This window comes from Grus americana, chromosome 1 (genome assembly GCF_028858705.1).
Source record: "Grus americana isolate bGruAme1 chromosome 1, bGruAme1.mat, whole genome shotgun sequence".
NCBI lineage: Eukaryota > Metazoa > Chordata > Aves > Gruiformes > Gruidae > Grus > Grus americana.
This window is the reverse complement of record NC_072852.1, coordinates 47,712,009-47,733,781: the sequence shown is the minus strand read 5'-3', so window position 1 is coordinate 47,733,781 and position 21,773 is coordinate 47,712,009. Positions and strand designations below refer to the sequence as shown.

Below are 21,773 nucleotides of genomic sequence, written 5' to 3'. Positions count from 1 at the left end.
CTCAATTTGAAACCTCTCGGTTTCAAGCTACTTTTCTTGATTCAAGAGAAATGTTGGGAACAGGGGCCAGATGGTTGCCCTTACTATCCTCTGCTGGGAACTCCCCTTTTCTTCAGAATATCCTGCATCTTTTAGTTCATACAGCCTATGTACACTTTAGTCTTCAACTAACACTAACCTAGCAAGACTTAACTCAGTATTAGATTCCCTTTCTTCCTTTCTCCCTGACTTTCCCCTCCCTGTCTCCCTCCATCCCTCCCTCCATCCAAATACATACGACCCGTGCCTCAGCCAGCTCTGACACTCTCTGGCTGGAGCCAGACAGAAGGAATACGCAGTTAACCTCTTCCTACATTTTCTCATTAAGTAAGTCCCTTACCTGTCTATATTTCGTTTCCCTTTTGCTTGTTCCTTTACAGCCCCTTTCAGTTCAACCCTCTAACACAGAATTCTGTAAAAGCACAAAGGTAAAGTGGAGGTACATGTAACATTTATAAAGAAACCCCAAATTATAATGTTCATAACTCCCTCATTCTCCACAGGCAGAGTCTTGGAATAGTAACTCTTAACTCCACTATAATGAAAAAAACTGTCTTTAGTAAATGGAAACTTTTGAGGAGAATGGAAGTTAAGTATTCACCAAGGATTTCAGCTTCAAAAGCAGCTGCAGTCTTAGTACTTCAATGCCTTCTGCATATTAAAGAAAATCATTTAGGAATTTGTGTCACTATTGTCTATTTCTGCAGCAAACAGCAAAAGTACCATGGTACCATAGTACTCTGCAGTTGCGTATACCCATAAATTAGACTTTATTTGCTGTAAAATTCAGAATAATTTGAATAAATTCTTCATTTGTGGGTACATACACATATATATTTGCTCCATGTGGTGTTATTTTTTGATTCCTTCTTTTTGAACAGAACAAAAGGCATGTTGTCTGTTCCAAACAGCTCTTTATTTAAAAGAACATCAAATAAGATACTAAAACACAACAACAACTGCAGTACATGGGTTGTGCAACTAGGATTTGGCAGTACACAAAAATAACCAAGAAATTTCATTCATGCAAGAACTATTAAGTAAACTATTTCTAAGACCTGCTCTATACCTGCCATAAAATAGAAAATATTTTATTTTTTTAGGAGGAGGAGGAGGATTGTTTTTTAACCATAGGGATTATTCATTCAATCAACTAAATTGATTTTTGCATCCTAATAAAAGGCTTTGCAATACTAGATTCTAGGAATTGTTTTCTTTAAATACATACAAACAATATGATTTTGAAAAATAATTTTGGAGGAACCACATCATTTATTCCAGACAAAATGATTCCTAAGTCATATTGCTCTGTGACAACTTTCTTTAAGAAAATAATGCACAATATAACAAATACTAGTTCTCTTCTGTTTGTTTGTTTTGTGTGTGTGTGTGCACATTTATTTTAGACCCTGAGTTAAATATTTATAGGGGGAAAAAAATCTTAAATTCTAAAATATTGGATTACAAAAATCTGTTACCAGCTTGGATTTTTAAACAATGAATCAGTAAAAGCTGCAATAATGATGTCAAGATTGTCTTTTAGGATGTTTCCAGTCTATCCTCAGGATCAGATTCACTGACGTACAAACCCAGCAGTTCCTCATTCACATACTGTTAACACTTTGTTAAGCAGCTTAGACACTACATTTGGACAGAGGTCCTCAGGCTGCTGGCAGTCATTTATGAAAGCAATTTGTAGGCTATCTGAGAAGCTCCTTATGTACACATCAGAGAAACACATCCTGCAAAAGATTCCTACAACTGAACTTCCAGAGTAAGATAGAAAATGGTTCCAGACTATTACTGCACTGTAACTTTGGGACAAAACAGACTGGCACTTGACCCACTGGGAGCTGAAACAGCCAAATGCTATTCCTTTATAATCCAAGTCCAGTCATGTATTGTCCCGTCTTTTCCTTCTGTATGAGGGGATGTGAGGAGTCTCCTGAGACTACAGCTGTACATTCTTACCTACTTGGAAAAAGCAAGTCTTAGTTGGGCAACTAATAGCTCCTGAGGCTCTACGTTTCCTAAAAGTTGACACCCCTCCAAAAATTCCTGAGTGGCTCCCATGCCATTTCCCCATATTGCCACCTCAGAGGAGTCATTTGGCCAGCCAAAGCTGGCCTGCTAATGAGGTACCACAAAGCTCTTTCTAGTCTACTGTCTGATTATTGGGTCTGTCAGACCCATTCAAGTATCCTGGATCTGGCAGGTTTTAAAATCTGATCATCAACATTGTGCTTTTGTGTGTGTCTTAATGTGACACTTACTGGATTCAAGAGATTGGATGAGAATGTCGATTTTCAGTAGCCATGAATAAAAACAAATATGTTTTAGCTCCTCTTCTTGACAAAGCTTAAGAACGTGATTCAGATGCTCTCTGGCAGTCCAGTAAATGGAGGAAATAAAAATCATGTGATATCTAGTTATTACTTCATTTAGACGTCAGGGCTATCTATCTATCTATCTATCTATCTGTCTGTCTATCTATCTATCTATCTATCTATCTATTTGCAGGTTTTTGCAGCCTCACTCATGACTTCTGAATGCTTGAATTTGATAGCACTGAAAATCTCATTACCTGGGTTCCTTGTGAAGATGAACCCGTCCCTCCACTTTCTTTGCTTCCTGGACAGCAAGGTACAAGTTCTGCCTCCATCGTTACGTTGCATGAGTCAGTATACTTTATTTTGCAGGTTCTCTGCAACTCTTGTTTTATGACTGCCTACAGTCAGTCCAATATTTTGGATGTGGAGAACATCAATGTGCCCTCCTACACTCGAGTATTATAGTGGTGGTTTGCATTTTCAATTTGATATCGCATAGTGCAAACTGGTAACTAATCTTAGGGGGAAAGAATAAAATTCAAGACCGAATTATCATGTCTCCATTGTGTGTTAGTTAAGAGTAGGGTATGAGGCATAGTCACAATTGTACATTGTATAATTAAATCTCTTTTAATCTGCAAACTCCACATTTCATCCACTCTATTCACACCACAGCCATTAAACTTAAACTCTTAGCTAAAACATAGAACAAAGTTTAGACTTATAACAGAAAAGACAGAAAACAGCAAATTTTATAATATACCACAAGCAAGACTCAAGAAAGCTGAAGACTTATCACCACATTTAACCTTGAGAACTGTAACTATTATTTTTTAATGTTTCTTTTAAAGAAATAATAACAAATATATGCTTGAGAGACAGTAAAATTATTCATTTCTCTATGTTTTACTTTTCTTATATAGGGCATTTGTAAGATTATGGATGATAACTATTAAAAAAATATAAAATCAAATTAGATCTCAGTTACATTTAATTCTACATTAGAAATAACTGAGAAGTTTCTGCAATTGCTCTGTATGACAATATCCAATATTTTAGGAGAAATAATTAAGCATAAAGTTTCTGAATAATTGGTATAATTATTCATCTATGAACTTCATAAAAACACCAGTAATGGAATAAGTAGGAAAAATGTGCTCCTCTGTGGAGACAGACAGCAAATGTCCCAGTAATTGCCTTTATAAAACAAAATTGTCCATATCAAGAGGCAGTTCTTTAAGCCAAGGTAGCAATCTGAGTTACTGGTCTTCAAAACAACATTTTTAAACTTAAGGCAATTATAAGCTGCAGAAGTAAGGGAAAAAAAGCTGTCTGAATTTACAAATCTTTACATATTGTGAGGGCCTCCACTGGCTTGAACTTCATTGAGCACCCATTGCTGCAGCAAACAGAGCGTTGATTTTGCAGTCAGCTAGGACTAAGGCAGGTACCCTGAGGATCCCACTGAAAGAATGTGCAAATTAGAAACAAATATGCATAAGCCTGTCTATTTTTTTGCTGCCATCATCCAAAAAGGAGGGCTAAAGAAAGGCTGCAATTCCACAGCAGTGAGGTCATCAGAAGGTAGCGGCAGCTTGGAGTGAGAGCAGTGTTCAAAAAAATAAGGGTCCCCAAGACATCAAAATATCCCTCAACAGCTCTGTATATCTGGCTTAATTGTACGGTTTAAGTGTGTTTTACAACATTTTAATGCTGCTATACTTGCTTTTCACCAATGACCAATAAGATGAAATGCCAGCATTGGCTTTTGTACCTTTACTGACCATGTTACAATTATGGATATTGTTTCCTCGTCTAGTTAGGACCGTCTCTCACTCTGAATGACATTCCTCTGACAGCTCCCTGAACACCTCCATCAGAGGCCGGGGAACAACCGAACAAGCTGCCTCCTGCCATGCTTTAAGCTCTGCCTCCTCCAGTGACACACAGTAGCTGACCCTGCGTGGATTCACAGCGTGCTGAAAGGAAATGGGTTATTTTTAAGCCATTTTCAGCCAGTCAGCCTGGCCAATCTGTTAACTCCGCACTGCGAGGAACAAGTACACAGTCACAGGGTAAGTCCCACTTGGGTGTGGAGCACTAGATGAGGCTGGAACAGTTCATCATCATCATTTGAGGTCCTCTGCCATCACCCTGAATATCTAAATCACCTCCAAGATGAAACATGGAAGGGTGTTTTTGTTTTTGAAAATTTTAACATTCTGTATCAGATGACAACCATATTACCTTGCTCTACCTTTTTTTTTTTTTTTTTTTTTTTGACTCTTCTAAACTGAACATGAGAGAAAAATACCAGGGCAACCTATTTCTTTTTGTCTTTTTCTTCTGCGTTCCCCATGAAATAGTGATCTGAAGTTTCTTTTCTTTTTTCTTCATATTTTGCTACCAGTGAATTTTGGAACAAACTCTGTTCTGTTTTGTTAATTCACACCAACAGATAATTTAGAATTTAAAGTGTCCATAATAGGACTAGGGAGCTTGTAGGTTTGCTGGAAAGAGGAATGTTTCTTAGCTAATTGAGAGCATACTGTGTCTCCAGTCTAATTCTACAACAGTTTCATAAAAAAATAAAGGGTATGAATCTACTAGAACCTTATTTAAGCAAAGCCCTTAAGCGCATTGAGCATTTAAAACACTGAGACCAAATGTGCTTAAGTGCTTTGCTGTATTCAAGTCATAATGATTATTACAGTAATTAGTGTACGCTCAGTTATATCTTGTGAGTGCATGCATTTAGTGGCTATTGAATAAATAAACTGATTAATATTTTCAGTGAGAAAAGGAAATATAATTAGCTTTAATATAGTGAAAATACATTTTACTGTAAAAAAATCCATCCCTCCCCATGTAACCAGGTTCCTGTAACCATTGGCATGGGTATGGTTTTTCTATGCATATCTCTGTATATATTTAATAATAATTGACAGAAAAATCTGACCTGTGAGAGGATTTGGAAATTCTCTGAGTGTTTTTTTCTGGCAATTTGTTGGAACAGCATTGCCTTGAGGAAATACCACAAACAGAAAACAGGTAGGATTTCAAAAGCAATGTCTGTCCCATTTTTTGCCTCCTGGTCTGAACATCCGGGTTTCAAGGGTCTTGGACTATCCCTCTATTTTGACCGTTGTTGCGACGCCCAGTACTTTCAGACTGTTTTACTCCAGACTGGAACCCAGGACGACTGACATCCTGAGTCTCGTGTACACATCACAGACACAGAGCTGGAAAATGGACACTTTTCAGGTGGTACTTGATTCCTCACGGCTTGAAAACAAGTTTTTCCATGCTGAGAGCTTCCCTCTCCGTCAGCTTCCAAGACTGTCATAAACCCCTGAAACTGCCTGCTGTTATTACAAATTTGTAGAGGGAGGGAAAGGAAATGCTTTTTAATTGTAAGTCTAAGATGTTCTAATTTAGTTCCTCTTTCAAATATTTCTCCCAAGTTTCTCATATAATTGGATTAGTATTTTGACTTTTAACAGTGACAGCACAGGAGCATGAATCAGCTTTTATTTTTTGTCTTTATTTTTTTTTCCTGAGCATTCATAGATTAGGTAAACACTGTAAATTCTTTTACTGATTTAATAAATTATTTTCTTTATTTAGTTGGTGATACACAAGACTCTGAAGCACATCTGGGTTTGTTCTCACTAGCACACTTTGTTAAAGTCTCAGTTATGTATTGTTTTCTTAAATTATGACTCTTCAGTGACAAGTTAGGAGTCAAAAACTTAAAATTCATTTACAAGCTATTTAAAATATGCATTTTGAAATTATGATTTAATAGTTAGCTGATAGTATTTCTTTCCTTCCTTGACCTAATCCCTAATAAATTAAATTGGCCAATATATAAAATATTGCGGCAGTTCTGACTAGTGTATTATACAAAAAAATTGCCAAGCGTATGTATGTTTGAGATGTTGCATTAAGAAATTGTAAGATTCTCAGTAGGGTTTATGGACAACATCAATTTACTTGGTGGATGTTGGTGTGCTTTATAAAATAGGAAAAGACTACAATATTCTTGGAAATATGTTGAAATCTCAGTTTTGTACAATACATCATGCTTAGAAACTAGATTTATTTGCAAATGTATTGGTCCAATCAATCTCAAGTAGGAAAAAATCACAATCAAGAAACAGCAATTGCAAAAAAGACACAGTTATCATCTTGATGATTTTCCATAGCATATTTTCACACAAATATGATTTTAGATTTAAATAAGATAACCATAATGCACAGTTACCTATAAACTAAATATACATTGTTTTCTTCTGCTGCATCAGTAATATGAACTTCTCTTGAGTATGTATGGTCTTCTAGCTTTGTTCACATGCAGCTGCCGTTTCAGAATATAGGGATTTTTTCTTTTCATTATTTCCTTGTCTTGGCTTGAGTTCTCTAGATCAAAAGCATCTTGCTGAAGTAACTGTAGGATGCAAGAAGAGACAAAATGTTATCAGGTTTTTTTGGTAATGAAGATTCTAAATTCCTAGAAAGTTCTATAAAACTTTATTTTAACATCTGCCACCAAGAAAAAGTCTTTACCATAATAGTTGCAGGTTTTTAAAAAAAAAAAAAGACACAAAACTAAGATAAGGCTAAAGATGAGCTGAATACTATGGCAGTAATATTTAAATTCCACTGAAATAAATCAGATCATTGGTCTTGACTAGAGAGAAAAGCTGGTATGTCCTCCTTGGTCTGCAACTCGAATTGACTGAAAATTTCCTAGTGATTGTCACTCTATAATCACTCATTCAGGCTGAACACCTCCTAAAACACCCACTGCTTATTCGTTTCAACTTTTAAGCAATATTTGTATCTGCAACTTCCTACAGCTAAAAAAAATCAAAATGTGAGTAAACAAATAAAAAATTAAATAAAGCACAAAAACCCCAAAATTCTGTCAATCAGATAACTGGGTTTTGCATTTTACTTGAAGTTTTTAAAGTGTTTTGTTTAGATTCATTCTTGCTTTATCTGTTAAGATTTTATCCCTTCTCTCATCATGTTCTTTCATGGTCAAGTACAGTCCTACTGTCTGGCTGAAAGGCATTAAACTGAAAACATTTTTATACTCATCTCAGTATTTCCCTAAGCAATCAAACTCTGTTACTCACTTAATTACTTAATAAATGACTGCTCATCTAAATTCTATTGAAATGAATGGAAAGACTCTCATGGTTTCAACAGACTTTGGAGTCAATCCTGTATGAATAAGATCACAAGAACTTCTCTCATTACATAAATTGTTTATTTCAAGCCTTCTTCAATCCTTCTCCCTCTGGCTCTATCCCTTCTTTTATTGTGTCTTATAAGCCTCTGCACTCCATAAGTGTGCTCCTAAGCTGAGACAGGAAGATTTTTATTTTTTTTCAATTTCACATGCAGTACTCTTAGGAGTGATGATTCCCAACCACCAGAAGAGGTAATGCAACTGCAAAGTAAGGAACTCTGATTGAGTCATATGGACTATTGCATATAGTCAGTTCTACGGTAGCTCCTTTTCAGCAATAAACGTACTGATGACGAGAGTCCTCAACAAACTCTGGTTCTCAAAGATGTTGCAGTCTTTTGTGTGGACCACCCCAACTAATATGAAGGATTGAGGATAAACCTGCAAATACAGAGCTGTGACTCAGCAAACAAAAGAAGATCAAGATTCAGCCAGACGGTCCATGAACCTGTGATGGCTGAAGAAATTGGGCTTACTGGAAAGTGGGTAGTGACACTGATATATCTTTTTTCGCTACACAAAGCAGCTTTTAGCGTAATATATAACAAAGCAAGTGGATTGTGCCCGGTGTGCCTCTGCGTGATCACTGCGCTAAGGTAAATATCACAAATGGACTATAAACAGTCACTATCTAAGAGCAGCAATCCTCATACAATCACAACATCAACTTCCAGGGCCCTTTTTATGTGTGGGGAAACGAAAAGCAAGAGCTCCCTTGCTACCAGTTTCCTAGCAATGATAAGAAGCCCCGAGTACCTGCTAAAATTACATGTACACATGGGCATGTGTCCATGCTTTTTGAATCCAGTTTGCCTTAGGGCCTTAAAAGGGTTTTCAGAAACTCTGCCTACATTTAGTTACGCCTCAATAAATCTGCAGTAACTGCACGTTTGTTAAGTAGATAATAATTTTGTGTTCTGACATAGAGCTCACTTTCATGTGTGTGTTTGGTTCTTTGGAACAGCTACAAAGAGTGGAGAAAATACGTAGTTAAGAATAGTTCTCATTTATCCATGGGTTGTTATAAAAAACAGACACTCAGCTCATCAGAAACTACATTAATTCACAGCTCTTTCAATAAGAGACATACTAGAGGTATCAGAGACTATAAAAAAGGGAAGGAAAGCTCAGACAACGCGACAGGGGTCCCATGGATGTGGGGTTTAAAACATCACTACAAACAGAGCCTGAGAGTTTGACAGCAGTTGAAACACGCATTTGGGACAGTTTGTTTTACCTCCCAATGCTGAAAGGCTCTGCTGTGGCAAACTTTCTGGAGTTGGTATACTGTCAGCATTGCTTCCAAGCTGAAGCCATCCAGAGCAGCAGGAAACTGCCTTCCTGAAACGAGATCCTCTTCATCTACCTCTATTGTTTCTCCCACTTGGTTGTTTATGTTGTTGACAAGATTGCAGACATTTAGCAGGGTCATTTTCCAGTAAGGAAGTTTTGCTCTGTTAATCTGAAAATACAAATATCCACTATTTGACACATTGCATTTTTTGTTTTGTTTTTTTAGTAATAATTTGTGACATTCAAACATTTTGGTAGGAACAAGGTTGCGTGTTTGAAGTACTTTTAATCTGCTCAACTTTTAGACCATAATTAGAGAGCACCGAAATTAGGACAACTCATTTATTAAACACACCAAGTCTGCTTCCCCACAGCCTTACCCCCCCCAGGTAGATATACACAATGAAAAACTAAACTGCCACAGAACCAGAATGGTAGCATTTCATAGTCATTCTGCACAGGTGCAAACAAAAACACAGATGGAAATTAATATAATATAAATTCACAGGTGTAAATCAGGACAATGAGTCAAACCCACTGGATAAATTCCCAGTACTGGAATCCAAGGTGGATGCCTGTGGTTAACTGGATGCTCCTCCCCAGTTCAGAACAAATACCAGTCATTTCAAAATTCCCTGAGAAAAGGAATGGAGTCCCTGCTGCAGGGCAATCTGTCTGATGAGACTGGGTCTGAAGTTATGGAATCTGTGAGCCTCAGGAGTTTTGGATGCTGGAGAGCCATTAGCCTGGGAGATGTGAATCAAAGACCTACAGGCTTAGATGAAGATGGAGCAAAGATGAAACAGAGCTGTGCAAACAATGCATTTCTGATTTGGTAACCAGACTGAAAACTCAGACCAACTGTATTTAGGTGGTCCATAATGGACCTTTCCAGAGATGTTACAGAAAGACAGAAATAGAGAAATTTCACTATGGTTTGTCTCAAATTTTGCTTGCTCCAGCATCTTGCATTATTTAGGAGCTGTATAACTTTTAAAACCTTTTAAAAATGTTGAGAAAAATATTTTTTACTTTTCTACTGGTACTGTTCTTTCCAAGCAGTTGTGGCAGCAGACTTCTTTAGTTTTGATTATCAACAGAAAAAAGTAAGTGAAAAACCTAATTCCTACATCATTGTTTTTCATGTCTTTTCCGCTTTCTTGGTTCTCCCACTATTAATTATTTCTTTCAAATTGTATTCCTTTTAGTGGTGAGTATAGAATTTAGTTTCCTTAAACTAGAACTGGTGACGTAGCAATCTCCAATCAGAAGCCAAATAGCAAATTTGTATTTATTACTGGCAAGGGCTTCCTTGCTGTGCACATTAGGATTACACTTTTCCTATGAACTGAAATGTAGTTGCTTCTTTTCCTGTATGTACAAAGTTAAATACAGGTATTACATTAACACAGACATTGTCTTTTAAATACTGACAGCATTAATTAAGAGTGTGGATGCAGTGCTTACTTAGCTGAACATTAGGTAATCACATAATCTGTTGTTTCTTTAAAGCACCTTCCTAATAAAGGGGCATCGTATGCAAGATTTCTGCATCTTCACCACACTTTACTATTTTTTGAGGAAAAAGGAAGAAATTGGAGAGGAGTGAGGAAGAAACAAGAAAAGCTGGCATCACTATTAGCATTAGTTACCAAAAAAAATCCTTTTTGGCCGTAATCATTACTCCAATATATATCTGATGCATGCATGCCTTTCAAAATGAGAATGATTTCAGATGCCTGACAGTGCTCAGAAAAAAAAAAAAAAGTATTTTGTTTTGAGGCTAAGAAGAAAACAAATCTCAAATCTTATTCTGAAGCTTGAAATTGGTTCTGCATTGCTTACTTTGAGCTCATCTGTTGTCCCATTAGATGCCATAATTAGTCTGTCAAATTATTTGAAAAGATGTGACAGGTTCAAAACAAAAATCAATCTCTTTGCAGAATGTCTAATTTAATTAACAGAAGTTAAATTATCAAAAAGAGCAAATGTCCACTGTAATTTCAAAATTTTCTTTGGTCTGTTTTAAAATATTTGTGAAATATAAAAATAAGGAGCTTTCCATGACAAATGAGGAGGCTTTTCCAATCCACTTCTCTCTCCTTGGTATATGAAAGAAATGTGAGCTAGCACTGCAATAGCTAAATTGCAATGAAGAATAAAATCTAGGGGCAGTGGTACGTCAGCATGTGAGAGTTCTGAGTTAAAAAAAAAAAAAAATATTCCAGTGAGTGGGAACAGAAAGGAAGAGGAAAACCTCAGGAAAATTTTTATGCCTTCTTGCATAATTTATAGAATCTTTTTGATCTAAAGTTACTACTTTATGTTAGCCTGATGTATGTGTATGTTTAAGGGAACTTTCCTCTATATATTAGTAAAATACTTAAATAGCACCTTTCATTAGGTGAAATTGGTCTTAGCTGCTACTTATGAGCTTAGGGGGAAAAATATTTCGCAGTGCTGCCTGCAAGCATACTACGTTTGTTAAGGGAGTCTAATTCCCACTAATACCATGCATTTATCACCACAAAGTATTTTTACTTGAGTACACCTGCTTCTGACTTACGCTGTGGCCAGCTCACAGAATGAGACTACAAAGCATTACGAACTTCAGTCAAGAGTGAAAATCTTTTTTAACTGAACATGGAGCTCTCCAGGTCATATCCACTCACTGAACACAGCAGTCATGTTACTTTTCTACTCTACTTCACTATTACAGCAAACATTGCGATCAGACGTCTTTGTTTTATATGTTATGGGAAATCTCTGAGGTGGTTATCCTACAGGAGTATGTGAAAATACAGTTTAAGATGACCATAACCCAAATTTTCAGGTACCTTTCCAATGTGTGATATATTTTCTGCACAGGTCTAAGCAATACCAAATACAGTTGCTGAAGATGTGTTTTGGAAAACACCTACACAACAGATCAAGGAACACATATCTGACAAGATGGAACTCATTTGTTTTAAGATTAAATTGAAAAATATCTGGGAGTGATCTGAAGGAACAAAAGAGACTTTAGTACGAAACAGAATTTAAAAGTTGTTATGCTGAACTGAATATGATGCATGCATTTCTACTGTTGACCATGCTTCTGAAATAAGACTCAGATATACAGTTTCCCACTCCTCATATATCTTGAAAGAAAATTTTAAATCATTTAAGAAACTGAAATGAGCTTGAGAATATTTCCTTCTTTGACAACAGGCTTGTCCTATGAAAGATTAAGGAGAATTCCAAGTTATAACTTACAGGATATCTTTTTCTTTCCATTTCTTGTTGAATTATACCACTGACAGTTTGTTTAAGACACTTCTTATGTTATAATGCATACCTCTCAAATGCTTTTTTGCTTTTTTTTTTTAAGGAAAAAAATTAAATTCTCTGCTTTTTATATTCTTTTCTTTGTCTGGTGAAAGCAGATGAAAAACAAATCCATAACCAAGTAAAACCCAAAGTTATGTAGGATCTCTATTGTTCCTTTTTGGAATAGTAGTTGAATTTTTTCAGAATGTAAGCATAGACATAATAAAAATACTCTCTGTCTTTAAGCAGATATGGTATTGAGATCTGTTACAGCAGAAGTTCTTCCATGGTATATATTAATGCCTGTAAACGTAATGATTTTTTATGTGATGACTGAGTCAGGAAGTCAGTAACTCCTAGGCAGCTGTAATCTCATCTGCTTCTGACAAGGAGGCCTGACTGTCTGGGCACGTACAGTCAGCAATAGGCACCCTAGAACACCAAGAAGCTCAGAGGGTCCAAGACTTCAGAAAATTAATGCGAGTGGGGATCCCAAAGGTGAAGTTTATTCTAGTGATGAGATATTCTTCCAGGCAACACTTTTCTTTCTTTTTTTTTCTTGAGCTATCATCTCAATCTTGTTTAAGTTCAAGACATTCTTCATGCAAGTGGTGGTTTCAGGCAAGCACTTAGGAAGCTGAGAACAGAGCTATCTATCTGATACAAAAGAGAGACAGCAGATAACTGTCCGCATATTTGTGACACTTCAGGTTGTGATGCCTTACCAGATCTTCCAAACGGCTCTTTGGATTTTGTCTTAGAAGACAGACAGATGAAACATTTTAGGGATCTGTTTGATCTCTATATCTTCTTTGATAGCAGGGAAGGATGATAAACTGTATTAAATGTTGAAGACACGTTGTGATAAGCATGGATGTACTTCTTTAAAGATGGAGAGTGATTCAGCATTTATATGACTTTAAAGAACAGTTTGAAAAGGTCCAGTAGACACTGGACAGCAGTCTGTGAAGTCAAAAGCATATGGTAACTCTTTTCATAATATTGGATAGACTACTGAATGTTGCAAAAGGTATGTGCTTAAACCCTAGCTATAGTCTTGATACTTGACTTCACAAGTGCCTACTTAGGAAGATTTTTTTCTGTCAAATACTAGACCCACAAATGATAATCCACTTTGCTGCATTTTTAGATCAGAGCTTTCATAAACAATTTTTTTTTCCTTTTTTTTCTTTTTTTTCTCTGCATCTTAATGCTATTTAAATTGTCTGGATTTCTCTTGCTGCTTATTACCAAGTCAGTGTCAAAGACAGTTAATGCAATTTAACAGTAATTGCCTTCAAGTGGAACCAGGTTTCAGGCACAATATAAGACATTTATTACACATACCATCCTCAAATTTGTCTCTCACACCAGCACCATACTTTTCTCTAATCAGGGTTAAAAGCTAGCAGAGGACAACAGAAAAAAAAAAAAGTATTTGTCATTTCAGTAATGAGTGGAATAGAAGTATGCCTCTTGTAGAAACATTTATGCAAACCTTTTAGTGGTTCCACCATGCCTTACTTTGATGTCAAGAGACAATATATGTTGAACTAATGAATTTTAGATGGTAATTTAAGGCAGTATGATGTAGAATTAAAGCAATGTCTCCACCATGCATCTACTGCTTCTGTCAACTTCAGGTGTCACTTGACTTATGGTATATACCATAAGGAAAATGAATAGGAAGCTACATGATGGAAAACAACATGTAAGAGTATTATGGCAAACATCATTACACTATCGACTGGTGCGCTCTGTTTGTGCATTTTTAGTTACCTGAGACTATATTCTGTGCTGGGAGGGAGGAAAAGATGGAAGTGGAAGTTAGGTTCACTGTTCCACTAAAGTCAGTAGCAGAAATACCAATATCTGCAGGGTCTCCTCCCAGGGCTATTTTTGTCAGCCTCCTACGTTTAAATTTGTCTTAGAAAAAGAATATGTATTAAATCTTTCTGTACCTTACAGAAGTGAGTAGCAAACAGGTTTAGCTGGCATCTAAGGTTAATTACCATGCCAGTAATGAACATGGCAACCTAAAAAATGCCAGATCAGATCAAAACAATGTATTTTCTGACCTCATTTCTCGTTTTAATCTATTCAAAGGATCCTGTGAAAAAGCTCACAAATAAGCAAATACAGCAAATACAGAAGTCTTCCAGGCAGGTTTTGTCCTTAACCTTCAACTAGTCATTGGCTTATGAAATTATTTTTTGGGGAAATTTTTCATTTCTCATTTTATTTTCCATTGGATTTAAGCACCACTTGAACTTCATTAGAACAAAGAATTAAAACATTCAACCTTAAGCCCATGGCATTTGTTTGATGGTTTGTTCTTTAATATGTTGCTGAAGAAATATTAGACGTATATATTTCTTAGATGATTCATGGGAAATAACAGGGTTGAGAAAGTGTTTGTCTATCACCCTGTTCAATACATATATGCAACACTTGCTGCTTCACCTTGTCAATATGAGATTGGAACTGAATTTTTGTCTATTTGTATTAAATAACATGTACATCACTCACAGTATAGCAACTTGTCAAGGAAATGTCATTTATCAGATTAATACTTTCACAGTAATGTCCCCATGTTCCTGTACTAACACTATGATTAAATTCCTAAACCAAAATCAGCATATGTATTAACAGATTTTGCTTTATGACTACACATACAGGAAAAGTTCTGCATAAAAATAGCACTTACAGATTTGACTCAAGGTTAATTTAGCTTTCATCAGGCACAATCCTATTGGAAACACATTTCCTCATATAAATTTACATCTCTGCGCATAACACGGTTTTGACAGTTTAATGAAAGTTCCAGTGTTACAAGTGAGGAGCACTTTTAGTGTGTCACATCAACACCTTTAAACTTCCTTTGAACTGGAGAAAATCTTGCACCAAAGTAATGTTTAGCACTGAACTTTTTGGTCTAGACCATAGGTTATTACTTTGTAATAACTTCTGGGTTTGTAATGAGAATTCATTTGCTCCCTACCCGTCAGCTAAAAGAGTAAAAATAATTACCTTTGATGTGTACATATTGGTCAATAAATCTGCTTCTAAGGCTTTCATTTCCTCTTCTGAATCTGGGAATAACCAGAAACATGTGTTTATAATTTCATCATAAATCATGGACATTTCAATTCAGCATACAGCATTTACATATATCAATGAATTTTGAAAACAAACAAAAAAACCCCACCCAAGCAAACAAGCAAACAACTTAGATAAAAACACAGCAAAGTGATCTAGAGAGACTGTGAGGAGTCTTCAAGTAACAGCAACATTACGTTAAAATGGATACTCGCTACGTTTTCAAAGCATGATCATGCTTATTGAAGTGAATTAAATGATTCATTAATCTCACTTCACTGGTAGACAGACCCACTAATCTGCAGCCCTTTCAATAAACAAAACTGCTGCAATAGTCACCATTCAAGATCAATATGATTTTCATAATCATTATTCGTCACCTCTGCTTACTTTTGAAGAAGATTTTGGATATTTATTTTCAAAGAATATTTATTTAAGTAGCAGCTAAGTATTTAGGTGAATGGCAGTTATGATTATTTGACAAGATTTAGTCTTGATTATTCTTGGTTAAATTAAGAATATTTTTACTGAGATGAGGGACTTGAGCTTGACCAGTTTGTGATACAAGTTTTTGACAATGCATATACCAAAAGAAAGTGTTGTGACTGAAAGTCTTAGGATTTTCTTTACTAATTTAATTGATCTTTGACAGCTCCGCAGACTTGCAAGACCTGTGATTTGGTGAATAGGATAAAAATTGCTGTAGAAAGAGAAAATAGCCACAAACTTTTCTGCGTTGTGCTGTACAGAATCACAAGGAAGATCTGCTGCCTTGAAAATGAAGCAGCAATCACAGCTCCAAGATGAGATATATACGGAAATCAGTTAAGTCTTCAGGTGAAACAGAGTTCCACATGGCTTTTAGCTTTCCTGGCATACCAGCAGTCCAAAGCCAAACAATACACTTATTTATATTTTAAATCAAAATCTATTCGATATTCATATAAATCATCTCTCACTTTCATTAAAATGATCAATGCTGTTGGCATGTAACACCCTGCCACAGAACCTGTGGATGGATTCTGCCTGTGCCTTCATTTCAGGGATCATGACCATGTTGTGCCACTACCTTTCACAGAAGACGAGACTGTAAGGGACCTTTTATACAAATATGTGCTAACATGTCATAGATTTCTGCTAGCATGGGAAGCCAACCATTATAATGCTCTTAAAAATCGATCATGTTCAAACTTAATAACAAGATCTCACCACCATGACTGTGTTTCTTCTTTGGGGAAGTCTTCCAAACTATCAATGGTTATTCACCTTCTTCTAATTTCAAGCCTAATATATTTCTAGTTACAAAGTTATTAGTGGTTTGTATATATCTTCCTTCACTATAAATAATACCTTTTATTCGTAATATTTACCCAACTCGTGTATTTTTTGAGAGCAATCAAAGCCCTCCCCAGCTTAGATTTTTAGGGTGTGCTTACATAATTAGCAAACAAATGCAAGATCACTGTGCCTTTTGGACATAAACCATCACCCTGAAAATCCCGTAAATACTTCACTGAAAGGCTATGCTCAGAGGTATTAGACTGTCACCTATTCTCCTCTCTTGTAATAGCCTTGTATTCCCCAACTTATCAGAGTGGCCCTGCTCTGTGCCTGATATGATCTCAAGACAGCGCAGCATAGTACAGTTTGCATCAGAAGCCTCAGTACTTAACTACCTTAATGCTTACCATTAGCTACAGGAAGTAGGTCTCCTACACATTTTTTGATTTTGTTTGTCTTTCATGGCTGAAAAACTTTCGTATCTCATAAAAAAAAATGAGGTCGGATAATATGACCAAGTTTTTTATCTCCTCAAACACCTCCAACAGCTGTGCTTCTGTTAAAAGGAGCTTTTAATAAGAGCTTCTATTATTTCCTATGCTATTGCATTTTGTACTGTTGCACTGCTGCTTATTTCTATTATTCAGGTCATCAAAAACTTCTGTGCGTTATGCCGATCTTCCTCCGTAGTGATTCTCCTGTTGACCTTTGCATTACCATCACACTACATTCATTCATTCTTACTTTTTGCATTGAAGTTGAAAATATTGAAAATACGGTTTGTAGATTGGTATTACAGCAACTAATGTCCAAACTAATGCCTTTCAGCCCTTTCAGCACTACTGGTTGTCAGCATTCCCTAGTCTCTTAACTGCTTTACCATTAGCCAAAGTTTTGCTGGTAGCATAAGATCACCTCAGTTCATTTTCTACTAATTATAGCAGCAGCTCCTGTGAACGGGTGAGCAGCACACGTGTGACAGCATCATGATTTGTGGTGTCCTGGGTCATACCAGCTGAGGACAATGAAAGGACTTGTGTCTGGTTAGCACCTGGTTTTTATATTCTGTAGAGAATGGAAGATAGCTTCCACACCATCGAGGTTGGAAGACAGCTGCAGACATGGAAGATAGGTAGGTATTAAGAAACATTTTGATTGAGAAAAGTCTGGAGGACATTATTTAGGAGGCTGTTCAAGATTTCTTGAGTGAAGAATAAAGCAAGGCTTGGAGAAGGAGAAGGGAGCATGTCCAGGTAATTCAGGAGTGAAAGAGGCAGATCAGGAGTAAAAGCATAAAAAGAGCAGAGTCTCAGCGAGCAATGTATAAAAAGTCTGGTTCTACATTATTGTTCAAATCAGAAGGAAATTCACACAGTTTGATGTCCTCTTGATTCAACTCTTATTGACAAGAAATATAGCGTCTATTCATTTATTCACATTCTACAGGAATAGTTGCATTCTACAGGTACACACTTTCCCCTGAGGGCAAGCATTTTCAAAAGAAAATTAAAATGAATGATCATATTAGTCAAAACTGATTTGGTCCTTCCACACAAGCTTCTCCATGGCATTTCTCATTTAAATGTAATTTCAAATCTTCAAGCAAATACACCATATTGTCAGTTACGCATACAATTTTGTTTCTGGGTTTGTTAGTGAGCCTATTTTAATTCCCACTGAAATTTCTTACTTTAGTGGGCTTTCATTCAGGTGCTACAAACACTTGAACTTGAAACTGCCTCACTGAAAATACTAGTCAAGCATTTGCTTTAAAAGCTTCAGATTTTAGGGAGAAAATAGTAAATATTAAGCCTTGTCACTAAGATCACCAGTTCTCCATAACATACAGAATTATTATGTTTAAACTGTGATAAAATGCAGGTATTACATTTGTTACATTTTTCTTCTGCAGGGGAATACAAACTTTCATTTAAAATGAGAATCAGGAATTTTGAGTCCTTCTGAATATCGACGCTGAAAATTGAAGCTACTAGTAAATTTACTCTTTAAATTTTGTGGCGTTAAAAATTAAAGTAATTTGCAAGTTAGTTAAGTTGGATTTTGAAGTCTGTTCCGCTTCACCTCTGTGTGTGTACACCTGTTTAATCTCCACCATACCTATTTTTGGTCATAAACTTAGGGCATAAATGACACACGCTTAGCTGTGTCATTTTCCAAAGGAGAAAGCAATGCATTTTAATGTATGATCCTCTTTTTTTTAGGTTTCTGAAGCAATTGCTCTTGGAGTAGAAATGCACTTACATTAACCTTCCTATTGTGGGATCTGTATCTGACTCAGTATTTTTGTCATTATTTCAGATCAGTTTCTAGCAATTTTTTTTCCCCATAATACTAAAATTGCATTTCTGTCACTAACAAGTGACTAAAGTGCATATATATTTATATTCATTCGGATTATGGCAGCTATTCATAAGAGTTGCTGAAATTATAATTTCTATGATAGTTTAGAAATACACAGTATTCAATAAAACACAAATGAGGCAGCATAATGAAGCACATGGTTTACAGCGCCGTATCTTTCCAATGACTAGTCTGCACTAACTGCCATGGTAGGGATGCTGTGAGGAGAAATGGTTTATGCGAACGGAGAAAGTTAAGGGAGTGACAGAAAAAAATGATGCTGGCCAGAACCCGTTACCAGGGCCAGCTCCTTGGCGCCCATTCAGTACAGCCGCGGTAGCCCGAAGCGACTTCACCTCCTGTCTTTGGGTCCCTCTGAAGGCTCCGGGAGCGGCTCGGTGCCTACCGCTTACAGAGACTTCGGGGGACGGCGAGGAGCGCCAAGCCCGCGTCGCGGGGTGCGCCCGGGCGGAGGGCGGTGCGGGGCGCCGGCGGGGGCTTACCTGAGCAGAGGCTGCAGGAGGCCAGGGCCAGCAGCACCACGCACACCAGCTGGGCTCTCATCCTTGCCGCGCCGCCCTCTAGAAAGTAAAGTCCATAAATCCTGGGGAGAGACGGAGGGAGAGAGAGAGAGAGAGAGAGAACCCCGCTGCTCCGCGCTGCTCCGCGCCGCTCCGCGCCACTCCGCGCTCTCGGCACTCGCGCTGGCGGGCGGCTGCAGGCACTACACGGGGGACCCGGACCCTTCCCCAACTATATAAGCCGCGGGGTGATGTCACGGCGGTGCCGCCATCGCCTCCTGATGAAGCTGCCTCCCTCCTCCCCCTCCACCCCCCACCCCCCCCGCTGCCCCCTCCCCGCCGCTCCGCGCCCGCCAGCGCTGACGCCACTCGCCGCCTGACGCACGCGGAGCCCCGCGGGGCGCGCAGCGAACCCCCGCGCACACCACCGCGGGGCACGGCCGGACCCAGCTTTTCCCGAAAGGGAACTATCCTCTGATCTGGAAAAGTCCCCAAATAATTAGTTTTATTATTATTTAAAAAAAAAAAATAAAGTTATCGCAGTTGCTCGGACCCCTGGCGCTTGCTGTGCGATGGGGCAGGGGCAGGAAACGGCCGCGCCTAAGGCCGAGCATCGCGGGCAGCGCCGCGGTCCTCCTGCGCTTTGTCTGCATCTCTTGTACCTTTCCCTATAGCGAGGGAAAAAAACGGGGAGCGAACCGCACACCGGTCACGGGCAGGGATGTGACACCGGGCAGGGATAGGGGTGTTAAACCGGGGATGGGCAGGGGATGTGTGACATCGGGCATGGGCTGGGGTATAACCTTGGGCATGGGCAGGGGTGTTATATCGGGCATGGGTAGCAGAACAAAAAAGGGGGGGGAAGTCTGTGTGAGAGAGAGATATGGAGCAAGATAACGGGAAAGTCACTTGATAGAGATTTTTCATAGATGCCCAAAAAATTCTGATACCCGGCACGGCGAGACTCCCTGTTACTTCTGAAGAGTGCTTGCCACCAGCTAACAGCTGGGGTTTCAAGAGAGTAAGCGCTCCTGCGAGACATTTCTCTTAAGATGTACTTTTCCCGGTTGATTTTTACAATAGATATCTTTCCTCAACGACCAGCAAAGAGCAGGCTCCGTGAACAGCATCCAGAGCTCAACACTCAGTAAAACACGCCGGGGACCCGAGGCGGGAGGCAGCGCGGCGGCGGTGCGGGCGCGGAGCGGGCGCGCAGTGCCCCGGGAGGGGGCGCGGTGGCAGCGGGAGGCGCCGGTGGCGGGGGTGGGCGGGGGGGGGAGGCACGGACGAGGGGTCCCCCGTCTCTCCATCGCACGCCTTGCCCTCCGTGCGTGCACGGGAGCCGGTATCTGTTCCGGCCTCTCCTGAGTCGTAAAACCCACGGAAATTATCCGAAGTGGAGGGTAGGGCAGGGTAATCTTTAACGTATGAGTATATAAATGTAAAGCTGAAGACGCATCAGCCTCCATTGCGCTACTGCTTTTGCTGTGATTTTTTTCTCAGATATAGACAAATGCTCCATCTGTTGAATGCAGATATTACAATGCGGAACATTTTGATCTCTGTGAATACATTTAAGGGCAGATACACATACCACATATAGCAGAAACGCACTCCGTGAATGGTAAATTCTGCTGGCGTGGATGTTCTCTTCACTGCAGAAACTTTCCTTTAAAATGCAAAGAGCAGTGACGGGTGCTGCTTTCCTCCCGTACCCTCTGTGCCTTTCTATGTGACTGAATAAATGCCGCAGAAACAGAAAACATGCAGAATTTTCAAAATCCTGCCACAGGGAACACCTGGTGAGAAAAGTTTAATTAACTGAATTCCTTCTACCCTGAAACAACTTTTGCAGCACAACAAAATTTAAATTTGAATGTTGTTTTGGTTTATGGTCAAATAAATACATGCAGAAATAAAGTTGAGCGCATTCCCGTGGTATTAGCTGCTTTAAGAACATGGATTTTTGCATACAGTTGGGAACACATCTTTCTATCCTACTACGAGAAAATTTAAAAACAAACAAACAAACCAACCCCCCAAAACACGTCTATCACATTGAACGGGCTGTGCTGCTCTGCCAGAAAGTTTCAGCTATCACTCATCTCCCTTAGCATGGAGGTTAGATTAGATAGCCACTCACACTCCCCTCTAGTCCTATTTTCTATTATTTCCATGATGTAGAAAGACCAATCTGCAGCTGATTTTGCTCTGTGGGTGTTCTGCAGTTCGGAAAGCTCTATGAATGAGAACCATATTTCATAGATATTTTCTAGTGCC

At 38.4% G+C, this 21,773-nt stretch overlaps 1 protein-coding gene across 1 annotated transcript; it reads right to left on the bottom strand.

Moving 5' to 3' along the window:
* Positions 1 to 5,156: 5,156 nt before the first annotated feature.
* Positions 5,157 to 19,779, bottom strand: NTS (neurotensin). The gene is made up of 4 exons (XM_054813288.1): positions 19,476 to 19,779; positions 15,262 to 15,323; positions 8,867 to 9,091; positions 5,157 to 6,819 (listed from the first exon to the last, which is right to left on the bottom strand). The coding sequence occupies exons 1-4, from the start codon at positions 19,534 to 19,536 to the stop codon at positions 6,673 to 6,675; spliced, it is 495 nt and encodes a 164-aa protein (XP_054669263.1). The 5' UTR covers positions 19,537 to 19,779; the 3' UTR covers positions 5,157 to 6,672.
* Between the last annotated feature and the right edge of the window lie 1,994 nt (positions 19,780 to 21,773).

What these genes read in the sequence shown, in the direction of transcription:
- NTS (XM_054813288.1), bottom strand. Translation starts at nt 19,536, where the DNA reads ATGAGAGCCCAGCTGGTGTGCGTGGTGCTGCTGGCCCTGGCCTCCTGC. An exon ending in CTCCTGCAGCCTCTGCTCAG is followed by an intron (nt 15,324 to 19,475) that starts GTAAGCCCCCGC and finishes GGTTATTCCCAG; the next exon opens with ATTCAGAAGAGGAAATGAAA. An exon ending in GAGCCTTTCAGCATTGGGAG is followed by an intron (nt 6,820 to 8,866) that starts GTAAAACAAACT and finishes TGCATCCTACAG; the next exon opens with TTACTTCAGCAAGATGCTTT.